The 17,310-nt window shown below is 43.3% G+C and overlaps 1 protein-coding gene across 1 annotated transcript in view; it reads right to left on the bottom strand.

Annotated features, from left to right (window-relative positions):
• LOC121863686 (protein phosphatase 1 regulatory subunit 14C-like) overlaps nucleotides 1-10,578 on the bottom strand; it is a 67,947-nt gene extending 57,369 nt beyond the window's left edge. Inside the window, exons 1-2 of the mRNA XM_042362428.1 lie at nucleotides 10,484-10,578; nucleotides 1,166-1,722 (exon numbers count right to left, since the gene is read on the bottom strand). Of these exons, the coding sequence (XP_042218362.1) occupies nucleotides 1,166-1,369 (204 nt within the window). The 5' untranslated portion in view covers nucleotides 1,370-1,722; nucleotides 10,484-10,578. The remainder of the gene's footprint in view (nucleotides 1-1,165; nucleotides 1,723-10,483) is intronic.
• Between the last annotated feature and the right edge of the window lie 6,732 nt (nucleotides 10,579-17,310).

Genomic DNA, 17,310 nt, shown 5'->3' with positions numbered 1-17,310 from the left:
GAGGGGTGAGGTGAGGTGTGGGGTTGGGTGAGGTTGGGTGAGGGTGAGAAGGTGTGAGGTGAGGTGAGGTGAGGATGTGAGGGGTTGGGTGGTGAGAAGGTGTGAGGTGGTGTTGGAGGCAGGTGTGAGGTGAGGTGTGAGTGGTTGGGTGGTGGTGAGAGGTGAGGTGGTGTGGGGTTGGGTGAGGTGTGAGACGGTGAGGTGAGGTGAGGGTGAGGAAGGTGGGGGGTGTGAGAAGGTGAGAGGTGTGAGGGTTGGTGAGGTGAGAAGGTGTGGGAGGTGAGGTGTTGGGCGAGTGTGAGGGGTGGGGAGGTGTGAGAATGTGTGAGAGGTTGGTGAGGTGTGAGGGAAGTAAGAGGTTGGTGAGGTGTGAGGGCGAGTCACTGGAACAAAATATCAATAGCCTAGTGAAGTGAATAAAAAAGAATCAGCCAGTGTACAAATTAGTTTTGGGAGGAGCAGAGAGATAAATGGAGCAGAGGTTGAAGGTAATGGGAGATGTGGCGAAAGAAAGGAGATGAAACGATAAGGGAGACTCAGAATATCTATAGACTTCCTGGGTGACAAACTTCAAGGCAACAGCGTCAATGTGAAAATAAAAATGCTATACTACCTTATAGCCTAAAGTTTCCACATCCAAGTTAGTCAACAAATATACATGTTGGTCGCCTCCACTTGCATGTAAACGACAGGTGAGTGCCATGTCTGTAAATAAATTTGTCCTGGTGCCATTGACACTTTTCATTTCGTCCCACGTAATGATGATGATGATCCGGGAAAATGTTGTCGTCCATGCAGCAATCAGCACCTACACACCGCCCTGCCTCCCTACAGTATAAACAAACTAGAGCTGCGTTTGTCAGGTAAATATGATCCAACTCGTGCAGCAAACTATTACACATCTTGGCTCTCTTAGTAAGTAATCCAGCCTGTGATGTATCAATGTTCTACACTGGATAAATATGTACTTTTTTTTTTTAACTCTGCTGATAAATGTTGACGTCACGGAAGATCTAAAACACCTCTATTAATCACTTCCTGGGGTCAAGTTAGACGAATGACGTACAATGAAAAATAAAATAAATAAAAACGTATGACAAATCAGACAAATGACGCACAATTAAACACTAACGTATTTTTATGGAGAATAAAAACAATAACTTACATTGCGGTGGTTAACAGTTTTGGTGGTGGGTGAAGGCGATGTGTGTTTCTGTGACTGACCATTGGTGGTGGGCGTGGTCTTCTCCATGTTGTTACAGATGTGCGGGGTCTTGTTGTCCCCGTCGCCGACGCCCTCCTCGAACTTGACGGAGCGCCCTCCATTACTCAGCCGCTCCTTGGCTTGTCGCCTCAGTCGAGACAACATGGTGGGCGTCGCGAGTGGGCGGCGGAGAGTCAGACGTGGCAAAGGTGTTGTGGCTGGGCATCTAGGGGTGAACAGTAACTTATCGGTGTCACCTTCCCCCTGTGTCCTCCTTCGGTCTCTTAACTGTCTCGTTAACACACCAGCCTGATTAATGGCGAATTAATTATGTACCCGTCCCACAATTCACCAATATCAGACGCACACCTGGACCACCAACTCGTGTGGGTGGTGGTGCTGTGGGCCCACCTGGGAGCGGTCACCTGTATGGCCTTTATCACTACAGTTTTACAGCTTAAAGACAACAATTACAGGACGCCCCTCACACACACACAGCATAACTTCACGTGAACCTGCTGTTAATCATAAATGTAGTGTGTTAATATGATACAACTGATGATAAACTTTTGTAATGTTTAAATGTATTTCATAATCCTGAACTATTACAGTGCTAGTATCAGCAAACACACGAGGCATGTAAATAAAACCACTGTTTCCAGGTGTCACTATAGGCTGCCTGGCACACTATAGGCTGCCTGGCACACTATACTCACCTGGCTTACAACATAATTACTACCTACATTATTTAAGGTCAATTATAATTACAATTATTTCGTTCACAATACTCTCAAATTACTTACAATTTCAATTTCATAAAATGTTATAATTAATTACATATGATAATTATAAACTTTACGTATGATCCAAGAGCATATTTGGGTTTGAATTAATAAGTAAGCATTCTATGGTACATCACACCATCACTCACTCGCTCAGATACTCACACTCACTCACTCGCTCAGATACTCACACTCACTCACTCGCTCAGATACTCACACTCACTCACTCACTCACTCGCTCAGATACTCACTCACTCCAATACTCACCTCTCACTCACTCACTCTCTCAGATACTCACTCACTCAGATATTCACACTCCTCACTCCTCCACTCATACTCATTTCACTCACTCCTCTGAGTAATGAACGTGACAGACTCGAACGTGTGTCAAGTGTATATGGACGCTTTATTCACACCTATTGTACTTCTGTCAGTAATTCAGTAATCCTTCATAATGCCTCAATTTCATGAAGTAATTGCAACTGAATTAAACTTGAACAGCAAATTAAAGTTATAATTACAAATACTTTTTTAATTTTAATGTTCAATTACTCATTGACCCAAACTTGAAATGACTCACACCAGTGTTAGTCAGCGTTAACTTTATATCTTGAACCAAGAAAGATACATCCGGCCCAAGCTATATAGTTTTGTTTATTTTAACCATCAAATATATTCGGTCTGTTTTTTTAACTTAAAATAAATCAGGCGAACACGTGGTCACAATAGCCGCTTGTTAGTGGAGGTGCACAACCAATTCATAACTACTCATCACCACCACCTCTTCCTTGCAATCATCACCACCACAACCACCACACAACCACCCATCACCTCCCACCTTCCTCAACAATAAAATCGAAACTTTAAAAGCCCACCGTCACTTCCCCCTCCAGCTCTCCCCAGTGTTTCGGGGTTCAGTGTGGCCTCTTCTTCAGGCTTATCGCGTCATTACCTGAGGCTTCGTTCTGTTGTGTTAAGGGTTTTCTCTTGCCACCCACACCTGTGTTACTAGCTCCTTCAGGTGGGTCAGGAGTTTGATGTGTATCAGGACGAGACATTTGGCCCTGTACGGTTATCATATCCTTCTAGGAACAGGGGCAGCTGGTTTTGGAGGGATGGGGAGGATGGGGATGGGAGGGATAGGGATGGGAGGATGGGGAGGATGGGAAGGATGGGAGGGCCTTCTTGGTTACTTATATTTGTACATCAACCCTCAGAAAACATCACACTGGAGCTATCTCACCCCTGCTCTCGTCTTGGCATTTGTTTACATTTAATAACTCACATTCACCCTATATATTCTTCTTGCCTCATCATATTTGTTCTCAAGTTACAACATCTGTAGTAAGATTTATGGGTCTTATAAATGTTCTCACTAAGGGCAGAGCAGTGCAGGGGGCAGGGTATGTGGGGAGTAGGGCAAGGGGTTAGGGAATCAAGGCAGGGGTAGGGCAGGTGGGGCAGGGTTGGGGCAGGGTTAGGGGGTTAGAACAGGGTTAGGGGCAGGGGTTAGGGCAGGGTTAGGGCAGGGTGGGGCAGGGGTTAGGGGCAGGGGTTGAGACAGGTTAGGGCAGGGGGTTAGGCAGGGGTTAGGGCAGGGGGGTTAGGGCAGGGGGTTAGGACAAGGGATGGGACAGGGGTTAGGGCGGGGGTTAGGACAGGGGTTGGGAGCAAGGTTAGAGCGGGGGTTAGGGCAAGGGTTAGAGACGGGGTTAGACAGGGTTAGGGCAGGTTAGGGCAAGGGGGTTAGGACAAGGGAGGTGGGGGTGGGCAGGGGTTAGGATTGGGGGTTAGGCAGGGGTAGGGGCAGGGGTTAGGGCAGGGTTGGGGCAGGGGGTTGGGGCAGGGTTGAACAGGGCAGGCATGGGGGCAGGGCAGGGGGCAGAGTCAGGTGTATTATTAGCTCTAGAATGTCGACATTCGATACTCCTCCATGCCTTCCTCTCTCTACTCCTCACGCACCAATACTCCCTCCCTCTATTCCCATCACTTGAATATCCTCCCATCTCTTCCCCAACACTCCAAAATTCTCTCCAACACTCCAATATATTTCTTTCACTTCATCCACCTCTTCCCTAACACCTCCAATACTTCCTCCATCTCCCTCAGACACTCCAACAATCCCTCCACCTCCTCTCCAGCAGACTCCAACACTCCCCTCTCCTCCAGCAGACAAGCTGTGGTGGTGGTAAGTAGCGGGTCGTAGTTCTCAGGAAGGTGGGATGAGTCATATCGCTGCTACACTGTGATTAACCCTGATTAGTAATGCTCGCGGCGCTACCTCAACCACCAACGAGAAACGAATCAGCGGAGATATCCTGGGACCTAATCACAGAGGAACCTAATCACAGAGGGCCTAATCACAGAGGACCTAATCCCACCAGTGAACTAATGGACACAATTCCTTCACTATAATCAGTACGAGATGAAATAACAACAAGATGTCCTAATACTGTATAGCGTTACGTTTATGTAAGTTAGAGTTAGGTTAAGAAACTAGGGTGGAGCTAGGTTAAGGTTAGGTAAAGACTTGGCTAGGCTCGAGTTACGTTAGGTTAAGAAGCTAGGGTAGGCTAGGTTAAGGTTAGGTTAGACTTGGCTAGGCTCGAGTTACGTTAGGTTAAGAAGCTAGGGTAGGCTAGGTTAAGGTTAGGTTAGACTTGGCTAGGCTCGAGTTACGTTAGGTTAAGAAGCTAGGTTTGGTTAGGTTAGGTTAGATCAAAATAATGTCAGATTAATTTGTTGAGATTGTATCATACAACCTAAGAAGAGTATCACAAACACATATCAGAGCCATCAAACGCATTTTTCCTCCTCCTGTCCTGCAATCAAGTTCCAATTTTACCGTTCCTGTTGACACAAGCTGGGAAGACGTCTTGGGTTTTAGGTCTTTTTTCTTCTTTATTCTCCTTTATTTCTCTCCATCCTTCTTTTTATTATCTCTCTCTCTCTCTCTCTCTCTCTCTCTCTCTCTCTCTCTCTCTCTCTCTCTCATTCTTCTCCTCTTTCCTACACCCATCCATCATTTTTCAGTCTGTCCCTCCCATAGCCTCGTTTCTCCCCACTACCTCTCGTTCGCTCCTACAAAACACAACACATTGGTATCTTTATCCAAATGTGAATAAAAATCCCTGACTGAAAAATCGACTCGTTTTCCCCTTGAGACAACTTGAACGAAATGCTGTTAAACTATTTATCTGAAAAGTTTTTGCACCGAAGAGAGATTTACGAGAATATTAAACACAGATAACATATAATAAACCCTAAGATATGAATTATACCCTCTGTTATCTGGCCTTGGAGAACAACCAGTGTGTGTGTGTGTGTGTGTGTGTGTGTGTGTGTGGTTGATAAGATTACGAACGCTATTAGAAACTAGCTTGTTGTAAAGCATGTTTTGTGACAAGAAAAATATACCAGGAGGAAATCTGTACATGGACAAATAATCTGAATCTTTTAAACGAAACATATTTCACTATAATGATGATTTGTTGATATGTTGCAGTAATGATTCCTTTAATGTTGCAATATATTGAGAATTTCAGACACAATACATATACTGATGCCTCAAGGATTTTATTTTTATTATAATGATTTTCTTATACACAAAATTATACTACAGATTGACTCTTTAAAGGGAATTATTACAAATTTCTGACTTTTTTTAAAATATTACAAGACACTGATTTTTTTTCACTCATCACATAACACGGAACATCCCAAATGTCTTAAGATAAACTGTAATATACAGTTTTTTACGATAACTGATAACACAGAAATCTTTAGGAGAAAATGTATCAATATTCTGGGATACAAAAATAAGTGTTTCTTCCAATTATTATTACAATACCTCGAGCACAAACACTTGCCCTTATGATAACATACTGCAGACGCCTAACTTGCTTATTCTGTGATGAAATAATAATTTATATGTAAACCTGATTTAATACAAGGTCACAAAGTTGATTACGTGACCTGATTTTTAGACGAAGCCACGAGTCACACACAAGTATGGGTAATTCTTTTTCCTTTTCACCGGAGTTTGTTTTATTATACTTACACATGCTCTTACGCTTCTCATTACTCTCCTAACTCAATATCAACATTCGTGTTTTCTATCTCGGATCATTTCACGTACAGTGTGTCCATTAACACACCTCATTGGTTGATATACGTCTCGCCATTCTATTTTAAAGGTATACATTATACGCGCCATTAAACTGCCATTCTTACTGTACCTCTTGATGGAACTCCATTAGTGGCGGTCCTTCCCACAGCGACAGAGTTTGCTGACCTAATAGAGGAGCTAAGATAAGTTCCTAGGCACCAGCAGGAGGTTTCAAGTTAGGATTCCTATTACATAGACTTATTCTGTGACATATGGAGATTGGGAGAAGAATCCACCTCGCTGGCTGGTTTAGGTACTTAATCTCCACACGTTGAAAAGACTCGTATCTAAATCATCCAAGGATTCTGACGCGATTATGTGAGATAAGAACATAAGAACTATGATAATGGAGGAAACTGCAGCGGGCCTATTGGCCCATACTGGGCAGTCCCATTTACACCCAACCCCTATCGCTCATATATCCATCCAACCTATGTTTGAAGCTATCCAGCGTATTCGAGTTAATGATGATATTTGGTAACTTGTTCCACTCATCCACTACTCTGCTTCAAACCAGTGTTTACCTATTTCGCATCTAAATCTAAATTTGTCTAATTTAAAACCATTGTTACGAGTTCGCTTGAGGTTAGAGGTGGGGTGGAGGAGGTGGACAGGGGATTTAAACATACGAATCCTTAATAATTCGGGTCGTTGCCAGATAAGTAAGTCGCGACAAGCTACACACTACAGCAACAGCACAGGGGAAGTGGCAGAGACAGCTGGAGCAAGTGTAGCAGCGGGAACAGAGACGATATTAATGAGCATAAAACAGCTGCGACAGGAACAAAAGGAACACAGGCTAACAGAAGAAGTAAGAACAGGAACAGCAGCACAAACGCAGGATTACCATCATCATTAGGTACAGCAGAGCAACGGCAGCAGAGGGAACAGCAACAGAAGCAACAGCAGCAGGAGGTCCCCGCCCACACTCACCTCGACCCCGGGATTTGAGAGGCGACGCGCGCAACCTCCCCTCCAGGATGCTGTGTCGACCCCTCCCCCATCCCCCCCTCCCCGCCTGCCTGCCTTAGTATTGCTTTCATACTCACACTGACATATTCACTTTAAAAGCAGACTTCGCACAAGCATAGTAACTGCTGTATGATACGACTGACAGGACCCGATGGAGACACGATAGCCAATAGCAACCATAATAGTGATACGATAGCCAATAGCAACCATGATAGCGACAATGTACCCAATAGCAACCATGATAAGTGACAAGATAGCCAATAGCAACCATGATATTCTATTACCAACATGATCGACAGCGACGTGATGGTAAGCTGACTTGGGTCTATGTAAACAAGAGCTTCGAGGACCAATCTTACGGTGACGATTTTTATTATTATTATTATTAATATTATTATTTTACCGGAAAAAAGTCACTGTAAAAGTCATAATTTTGGCTAGGCTAGGCTAGGCTAGGCTAACTAGGCTAGTTATGTTACCTTTTTTCCTGTGTTTTTTTTTATTCCTAGGTTCGTTTTTGTAATCTCGTCCAACACATACATACATACATACATACATACATACATACATACATACATACATACATATACACACACATACATACATACACACATACTGTACACACACACACACACACATACATACGTCATACATACATACACACACACACATACATACATACATACGTACATACACAATGGAACGAGAGGTCTGGCTCCTATCATCAGAGTGTAGTGACTCGTATAGCGATATGTTGCGACACCATTATCTCCGCCATATTATGTTCCCATAGTGTCGAGCCGCACCGCCCCTTGTCCTATTGGGCCCTGGTTCTACTGGGCCCCTTGTCCTATTGGGCCTGTCCTATTGGGCCCTGGTTCTACTGGGCCCCTTGTCCTATTGGATCTATGTTCTATTGGGCCCGTCACCAGCCCTAACCTGCCCTGTGAAAACTAACCTAATCTAACCTGCCTATGGCTCAACCAAACAACCTATTAAACCAAGCTAACATAACCAAACCTAAACCTAACCTAGCCTAACCTAACCAAACCTAACCTAACCAAACCTGGCCTAACATAACCAAACCTAACCCTAACCAAGCCTAACATAGCCAACCTAACCACTAGCCTAACATACCTCCTCAACCTGCAGCCCCTGACCTAACCAAACCTGACATAACAAACCTAGCTAAACATACCAAACCTAGCCCTACAGCCCAACATAACCAAACCTAACCCCAACCCTAACCTAGCCTAACCTAGCCTAACATAACAAACCAAAACCTGACCTAACAACGAAACCCTGACAACATAACCAACCTACCTCTTAAACCTAGCCTAACATAACCAACCTAACCTAACCTAGCCTAACATAACCTAACCTAACCTAGCCTAACCAAACCAAAACCTAACCTGACCACCTAACCTAACCTAACTACCTAACATAACCAAACCTAACCTAACCAAACCTGGCCTAACATAGCAAACCTAACCTAACCTGACTTAACCTCAACCCAATCAACCCCATACCAACCCTAACCAAACCAAACCTGACCAGCTTAACCTAACCTAACCAAACCCCAACCTAACAAACCTAACATAACCCTATATACAACCAAACCTAACCTAGGCCTAACATAGCCAACCAACCTACCAACCCTGACGACCAACCCCAGACCTAACATAGCCTAACCAAACAACCAATACCAAACCAAACCAACCAACCTAACCTAACCAAACCAGCTAACCTAACCAAACATAACACAACCAAAACCTAACCAACCCCTAACATAACCTAACTACTAACATAACCACTAACCTAACAAACCTAACCTGGCCTAACATACAAACCTAACCTGACCAACCTAACCTAGCCTAACATAACCAACCTAGCCCCTACAACCAAACATAACCTACCTAACCTAGCCTAGCCCAACCTAACCTCAAACCAACCAAACCTAACCTAACAAACCTTACCTAACCTAGCCTAACATAACAACCAAACATAACCCTAACCAAACCTATAACCTAGCCTAACATAACCAAACCTAACCTAACCAAACCAAACCTAACCTAACCAAACCTAACCAGTTACCGGGGTGAAGTTAATGTGGGAAGGAGACTTGTACTGTATACATCAGGTGACTTCATCTTCTTTATCTGTCTGTCTCTAAGTCTTGTTTGTGCCATTCTCTTTAATCCTCTATTTCTATCTGTCTGTCTGTCTGTCTGTCTGTATGTGTCTAAATCTGTCAGTTTGGCTTTGTCTGTGTCTGTCTGTCTGTCCCAGTTTATGTTTTGTCTGGTCACTCTTTAACTTTGTCCAATTTCTCTCACTGACTATTTATTTGTCTGTCTGTCTGTCTGTCTGTCTGTCTGTCTGTCTGTCCTGCTGTCTCTGTCTCTCTCTCTCTCTCTCTCTCTCTCTCTCTCTTTGTCTTTACTTCTCGTCTAACACTCTTTAACCCTCTTCAATTCTCTCTTTCTCTTCCTTTCTATTTCTTTGTCTGTCTGTCTGTCTATCTGTCTGTCTGTCTGCCTGTCTGTCTGTCTGTCTGTCTGTCTGGTGAGTACCTCTCTCGTTCTCTCTATTAAAAGCTTGATAGATTTCTTCCTTTCATTTTACGCGTCACTGTAAAAAATAGACCCACTCATCCGTGTCACTGCAAAACAACAACAATGTCACGTGTGTGTGTGTGTGTGTGTGTGTGTGTGTGTGTGTGTGTGTGACTAAAACGATCATCAAAACAATGAAATTTTAAGAACAAACCAATATTAACTACAGGTGGGAGGTGGATGTGGTGGTGGATGTGGTGGTGGATGTGGGGTTGGATGTGAGGTGGTGGTGGATGTGGTGGTGGTGGATGTGAGGAGGTGAGGTGGTGGTAGATGTGGGTGGATGTGATGTGGTGGTGGTGGATGTGAGGTGGGTGAGGTGGAGGTGGATGTGGAGGTGGGTGAGGTGGAGGTGAGGTGGTGGTGGATGTGAGGGGTTGCGGGGATGAAGAAGCCCCCGGAAACACTACCTCAGGTATACGTCAGGTAAATAAGTGTTGCTTCTTGTGTTCGAAAGCATTACTCAGGTGTTCACTCAATTGTTATTCATTGTTCACGCTTAAGTGATGTTCAAACCTTTATTAGTTGTTGTTTATGCTTTTTTGTTCATAAGCTTTGTTCAGCGTCCACAAATGTTGTTCAGTATTAATTTGTATTCCTTTAAAGTATAAACAACAGTCGAGTGTTGTTCAAGTGTTCACAAGAGCCACTTCAACTGTTCTTCAGTCCTGTTCAGTTGTTCACAAGCACTACCCAATCGTCGTTCACCACGCCCATTACTGTACACAAGTGAGATACTGACTACGTTTTGTTCACCAACGTGTTCATCAATGATCACAACAGGCGTAACGAGCGTCAGCACCTAAGAAGCGTATAGAGGGTACTGACTGACTGACTGACGACGGTATACGGGGCCAGTGTGTAACCTCCCCAACGATAGACGCGGTCCCACCTTCTTTCCTATTGGCTGTCCTTATCTATACCACCAAATGATAAACACCCATCCGAATCCCTGCACTAGATCCTGACTTGGGTTAACGATATATCACTAAATCCAATACATTCTCAACTAGCGCGCATCTAGCTATTAATGAAGTGGAGGAACTAGCAAAATGACGTAGTTTAATACAGAAATATAACATAATTCAGGATAAGATGGCGTAGGAAGGGTCATACAATGGGCTTCCTTTTATTCGAACATATCTGAAGCGGCTTCGTTTTTCGTGTGTATAGACTTGCAATAACAAGCATAGATGTGATTTAAGACGTGTATCTCCACTATCACAACTCCACCTTCACAACCTCACCATCACAACTCCACACTCACAACCTCACCATCACAACTCCATACAACCTCACCATCACCCACACACTCCACCAACCTCATCACAACTCCAATCACAACCTCACCATCACAACTCCACACTCACAACCTCACCATCACAACTCCACACTCACAACCTCACCATCACAACCTCCATCACAACTCCACCTTCACAACCTCACCATCACAACTCCACCTTCACAACCTCACCATCACAACCCACACTCACAACCTCACCATCACAACCCACACTCACAACCTCACCATCACAACTCCCCTCACAATCCAACACCACAACCTCACCATCACAACCCACCTCACAACCTCACCATCACAACCCACACTCACAACCTCCATCACAACCCACCTTCACAACCTCACCATCACAACTCCCACACTCCAACCTCACCATCACAACTCCACACTCACAACCTCACCATCACAACCCACACTCAAACCTCACCATCACAACTCACACTCACAACCTCACCATCACAACTCCACTCCACAACCTCCCACCACAACTCCCACACTCCCAACCTCACCATCACAACTCCACACTCACAACCTCACCATCCAACCCACACTCACAACCTCACCATCACAACTCCACACTCACAACCTCCTCACACCCACTCACAACTCCCACTCACACCTCACCATCACTCCACCTTCACAACCTCACCAACAACTCCCTCACAACCTCCATCACAACCCCACACTCCAACCTCCACCATCACAACTCCACACTCACAACCTCACCATCACAACTCCACTCACAACCTCACCATCACAACTCCACACTCAACCTCACCATCACATCCACACTCCTAACCTCACATCACAACTCCACATCACAACCTCACCATCATAACCTCACCATCACAACTCCACCTTCACCTCACCACCACAACTCCACACTCCAACCTCCATCACAACCCCACACTCACAACCTCCCAACCACCTCATCACAACTCCACCTCACTCACCATCACAACTCACCTTCACAACCTCACCATCACAGCTCCCACTCACAACCTCCATCACAACTCCACTCTCCTCACCATCACAACTCCACACTCACAACCTCACCATCACAACTCACCTTCACAACCTCACCATCACAACTCCACACTCACAACCTCACCATCCAACTCCACCTTCACAACCTCAACATCACAACTCCACCTTCACAACCTCACCATCACAACTCCACCTCACAACCTCCCAACTGAGCATTTTATCAGTTACATAGGAAGATGACGAAGCTTCCTGAACACACACGTCAGGTTAGATAATGTGTCAAAGTGACTCTTAAACATCCGTAGGGGCTACAGTGTAATGTTTGTTGTTGATGAGTATTGCTATTTTCTCTGTCAGTCAGTCAGTCAGTCAGTCAGTCAGTCAGTCAGTTAGTTAGTTAGTAAGAAGTTAATCAGTAAGTTATTTAGTCTCTCTCTCTCTCTCTCTCTCTTCTTCTTTCTCTCTCTCTTTTTTCATATATATCCCAGCGCTCGGAGAAATAAATTAATAATAGACTATCTCCGGCGATACTGACTGGCGCTAAAAATAACCATCGCCTCAGAAACACGCAGAATATTTCTCTCATATGACGACGAAAAAATGAAACCGAGGAAATTGATTCAGAATGAGTTTGTGGTCATTAGTGGCAGAGGGTTGTGGGAGGGGTTGATGGGAGAGGGTTGTGGGGAAGGGTGGGAAGGGGTTGTGGGAAGGGATATGGGAGAGGGTTGTGGGAGAGAGTTGTGGGAGAGGGTTGGGGAAGGGGATGGGGAAGGGTGTGGGGGAGAGATGTGGGGAAGGGGTTGTGGGAGATGTGGAGGGGGTGTGGGGGGGGTTTAGGATATGGGAGGGGTTGTGGGGAGGAGAGGGGTATGGGAGAGGGTTGTGGGAGAGGGTTGTGGGGAAGGGGTGTGGGGAGGATGGGAGAGGGTTGTGGGAGAGGGGTGGGAGAGGATGTGGAGGGGGTTGTGGGGGGGTTGTAGGGAGAGGATATGGGAGGGTTGTGGGAAGGAGGTTGTGGGAGAGGTGGGGAGAGGGATATGGGGAGAGGTTGTGGGAGAGAGGGTTGTGGGAGAGGGGTTGTGGGGAGAGGGTTTGTGGGAGAGGGAGAGGGTGTGGGGGGGGTTGTGGGGAGGAGAGGGTTGTGGGGAGAGGGTTGTGGGAGATGTGGAGGGGGGGTTGTGGGGAGGGGGGCTGTGGGAGAGGAATGTGGGGAGGTGTGGGGAGAGAAATGTTGGAGAGGGATATGGAAGAGGGTTGTGGGGGGATGGGGAGAGGTGTGGGAGGGGTTGTGAGAGGGATGTGGGAGGGGGTTTTGGGCAATGGGAGAGGGATATGGGAGAGGCTTGTGGCAGAGACTCGTCAGGAAGCTCGAGACAGACTCATAATAGCCTCATAACAAGATGTGTGTAGCCAAGACTGTTCCACACCTCACCACCCACACACGTTCAGACACAAGGTCCAATGGTGTATACTAACAGTGTTATAATGGGGGAGGAGAGTGGTCATGGCCATAAATAAACAGCGAATGTAAGGAGGGTGTTGGTGGTGGTGGTGGCGGTAGTTGTGGTAGATGTTGTGATGGTGGTAGGAGTGGTAACAGTAGTGGTGGTGGTGGATATGGTAGTAGTGGTATACATAGAAGTGGTGGTGGTGGATATGGTAGTAGTGGTATACATAGAAGTGGTGATGGTGTTGGTAGTGGTGATGGTGGAGGCTGTGGTAGTAATGGTAGTTGTGATACATGGTACTAGAGGTAATTAGTGATAGTGATAATGACACAATTAGCTCAATCGTCCGCTAGAGCTGAGAGCGTCACAACCTCTCAATATTACAACAAATGAGTTTCCTGACATTTCCTAAACTTGTGTAAACCAGAGAGCCTAACATGGTCAGCTTGATCTCTCTGTCTCTCATGAGGAACGAGAGAGAGAGAGAGAGAGAGAGAGAGAGAGAGAGAGAGAGAGAGACCCATCCACCCTCTATAATAAGCACCAAATGAGTGACACTACCCAAAAATATGAGAAAAAAAAAATCAGTAAATCAAAAATTCTAAACTCTCACGATCTCGGTTGGAAAATATGCAAATTGTGTTGGATATAAAGTTATGTAAATGGACGGCTTGAGATGCATGTAAACGGGGTAGTGGTAAGGGATGGAAAGGAAAGAGGGGAGACAGTGGCAGGGGCTAGAAGGGGGGTAGGAAAAAAAAGGGGAAGTGGAGAGATGTAGAAGGAAGGAGGAAGGGATACAGTATGCAAATGAGAGGAGATTACCCTGAGTTTTACCATTTAAGATGTAAATTTAAAACATAGTGTGTGTGTGTGTCTGTGTGTGGGTGTGTGTGTGTGTGTGTGTGTGTAAAAAATAGTAGTAGCGAGTAGGAATGTGTTCTTTTTTATTAATATTATGTTGGTGAAATATAGACATACGTATTCAGCGACTCTTTTAAATAATTATCAGAAGCATAAGTGAGATTGCGTTTGGTGGTTTCCTGGTTGGGGGTAAGGAGGGAGATGGGGAGGAGGGAGGGGTAGGGAGGGAGGGGTGGGGGTGGGGAGAGGAGAGGGGGTGGGGGTGGGGAGAGGAGGAGAGGAGGAGTGACAGGCAGACTATAAATATTCAGTATTCTCTCTCTCTCTTCTTTCCAAGGCATTATATTGCTCCACGGAAACTATTATATATTCAACTTACAAATTATACTGAGAACAAATTATAGCAGATTGTGGCGGCGGCTGTGGGGAGCTGTGGTGATGGTGGTAGTTTTAGTAATATTGTGGTATGGTGACTGTATAGTGGTGGTTGTGGTAGTTGTGATTGTAGGTGTGGTTGTTATTTTAGTAGCAGTATTGTGATTGTGGTAGTTATTGTAGTTGTAGTAGTGGTATTGTGATTGTAGCTGTGATTGTGGTTGTTATTTTAGTAACAGTATTGTGATTGTGGTATTGTAGTTGTAGTAGTGGTATTGTGATTGTAGCTGTGATTGTGGTTATTATTTTAGTAGCAGTATTGTGATTGGTATTGTAGTTGTAGTAGTGGTATTGTGATTGTAGCTGTGATTGTGGTTGTTATTTTATTAGCAGTATTGTGATTGTGGTATTGTAGTTGTAGTAGTGGTATTGTGATTGTAGCTGTGGTTGTAATAGTTATAGTTGTAATACAGTATAGTGACCGAGGCGTTGGTCGTAAGAATAGCTGTTAGTCTGGAAAGCTCAGTGGACAGACGGCAAATAAACCGAAAATTCTCGTGGACGCTTATTAAACCCAGAACCACATGACAGTAAACAAAACAGCAAACAAGACAACAGACAACAACAGTAGACAAGACGACATACAACAACAGCAAACAACAGACAAACAGCAAACAAAATACCCTAAACATTTGGGTGAAAATTTTTTATTAAGACTCATGTGGGTTTATTATAACAAGTATGAGGTGATAAGACTCATGTGGGTTTATTATAACAAGTATGAGGTGATAAGACTCATGTGGGTTTATTATAACAAGTATGAGGTGATAAGACTCATGTGGGTTTATTATAACAAGTATGAGGTGATAAGACTCATGTGGGTTTATTATAACAAGTATGGTGATAAGACTCATGTGGTATTATAACAAGTATGAGGTGATAAGACTCATGTGGGTTTATTATAACAAGTATGAGGTGATAAGACTCATGTGGGTTTATTATAACAAGTATGAGGTGATAAGACTCATGTGGGTTTATTATAACAAGTATGGGTGATAAGACTCATGTGGGTTTATTATAACAAGTATGAGGTGATAAGACTCATGTGGGTTTATTATAACAAGTATGAGGTGATAAGACTCATGTGGGTTTATTATAACAAGTATGAGGTGATAAGACTCATGTGGGTTTATTATAACAAGTATGAGGTGATAAGACTCATGTGGGTTTATTATAACAAGTATGAGGTGATAAGACTCATGTGGGTTTATTATAACAAGTATGAGGTGATAAGACTCATGTGGGTTTATTATAACAAGTATGAGGTGGTTGTTTTAATTATAGGGGTTTAAAGGGAAGACAGTTCGGGGGTTTACCATGTGCTCGATTTGCGATTGTATATATGAAGCTTATTTGTTGTTGTTGTTGTTGTTGTTGTTTGTTATTATTATCTTTATCATTGTTATCAGTAACTAACTACCTAATTATATATTATTCTCATCATTTCTTCAAGCAAATTATCATTAGCATAATTACCCACTTATTCACTAATCTCTAATTAATTCTTCACTTATCTCATACTTCTCATTAATTTATTAACTTATCTCATTAATTTATTCACTTATCTCATTAATTTATTCACTTATCGCATAAATTTATTCACTTATCTCCTTAATTTATTCACTTATCTCATTAATTTATTCACTTCTCATTAATTTATTCACCATTAATTTATTCACTTATCTCATTAATTTATTCACTTCTCATTAATTTATTCACTTATCTCATTAATTTATTCACTTCTCATTAATTTATTCACTTATCTCTCTATCTCATCCACTTACCTCTCCCCACTGCCTCACACCATCAACTGAGAGACCAACACCAACAGGTATTTCTTGAGGAAGGCGTCACGTTATACCATTCAATATACTGTACTTGTTAACTGATGTAGCTACCTGAACATGGCGTGGCATACCTTGTGTAAGTTAATCTACGTGGCACCTTCCTGGCACTGGTTCTAGAGTGCCAAGGGGTTGTGATTGCATAAGATGATTTTACATGGCACTTTCTTAAATTAGTTGGCACTCTCTGGTACTGCCTTTAGAGTGCCAGAATGTATAAGAATTAAAAAAAAAAATAAAATAAAAAATGAGACAACAAAATAAAACAGAAACAAGAAAAAACAAAACAAGTGTAAATAAAAAATAAAATCAAGGAAATTTGTTAATGAAATAAACAAGAAAACAAAGAAAAAATAATCAAGGAAAATAATAATTAAAAAAATATATAATCAAAGAAAAACAAGAAAATAATGAAAAACAAGAAAACAATATGAAAGGAAAAAGAAAAAAAAACACGAAAACACGGGGGAAAAGGAAAGAAAATAAACAATGGAAAAATATGGAGTAAACAGGAAGACGACGAAGATAAAGAAGACAAAATGGCAAAAGTAAATAACGAAAGAGAATGACAGGGAAAATATAAACTAAAATACACAAAAAGAAGAAAACAATAACGGATAAAACAAAGAAAAGGAAGAAAACAGGATAATGAAGGAGATAAAAGAGAGAGAAATAAAGAAAAATGAAA

The sequence above is a fragment of the Homarus americanus genome, unplaced genomic scaffold (genome assembly GCF_018991925.1).
Source record: "Homarus americanus isolate GMGI-L3 unplaced genomic scaffold, GMGI_Hamer_2.0 scaffold30204, whole genome shotgun sequence".
Lineage (NCBI taxonomy): Eukaryota > Metazoa > Arthropoda > Malacostraca > Decapoda > Nephropidae > Homarus > Homarus americanus.
Note: the sequence above shows the minus strand (reverse complement) of the source record. Positions and strands in the feature narration are given on the sequence as shown.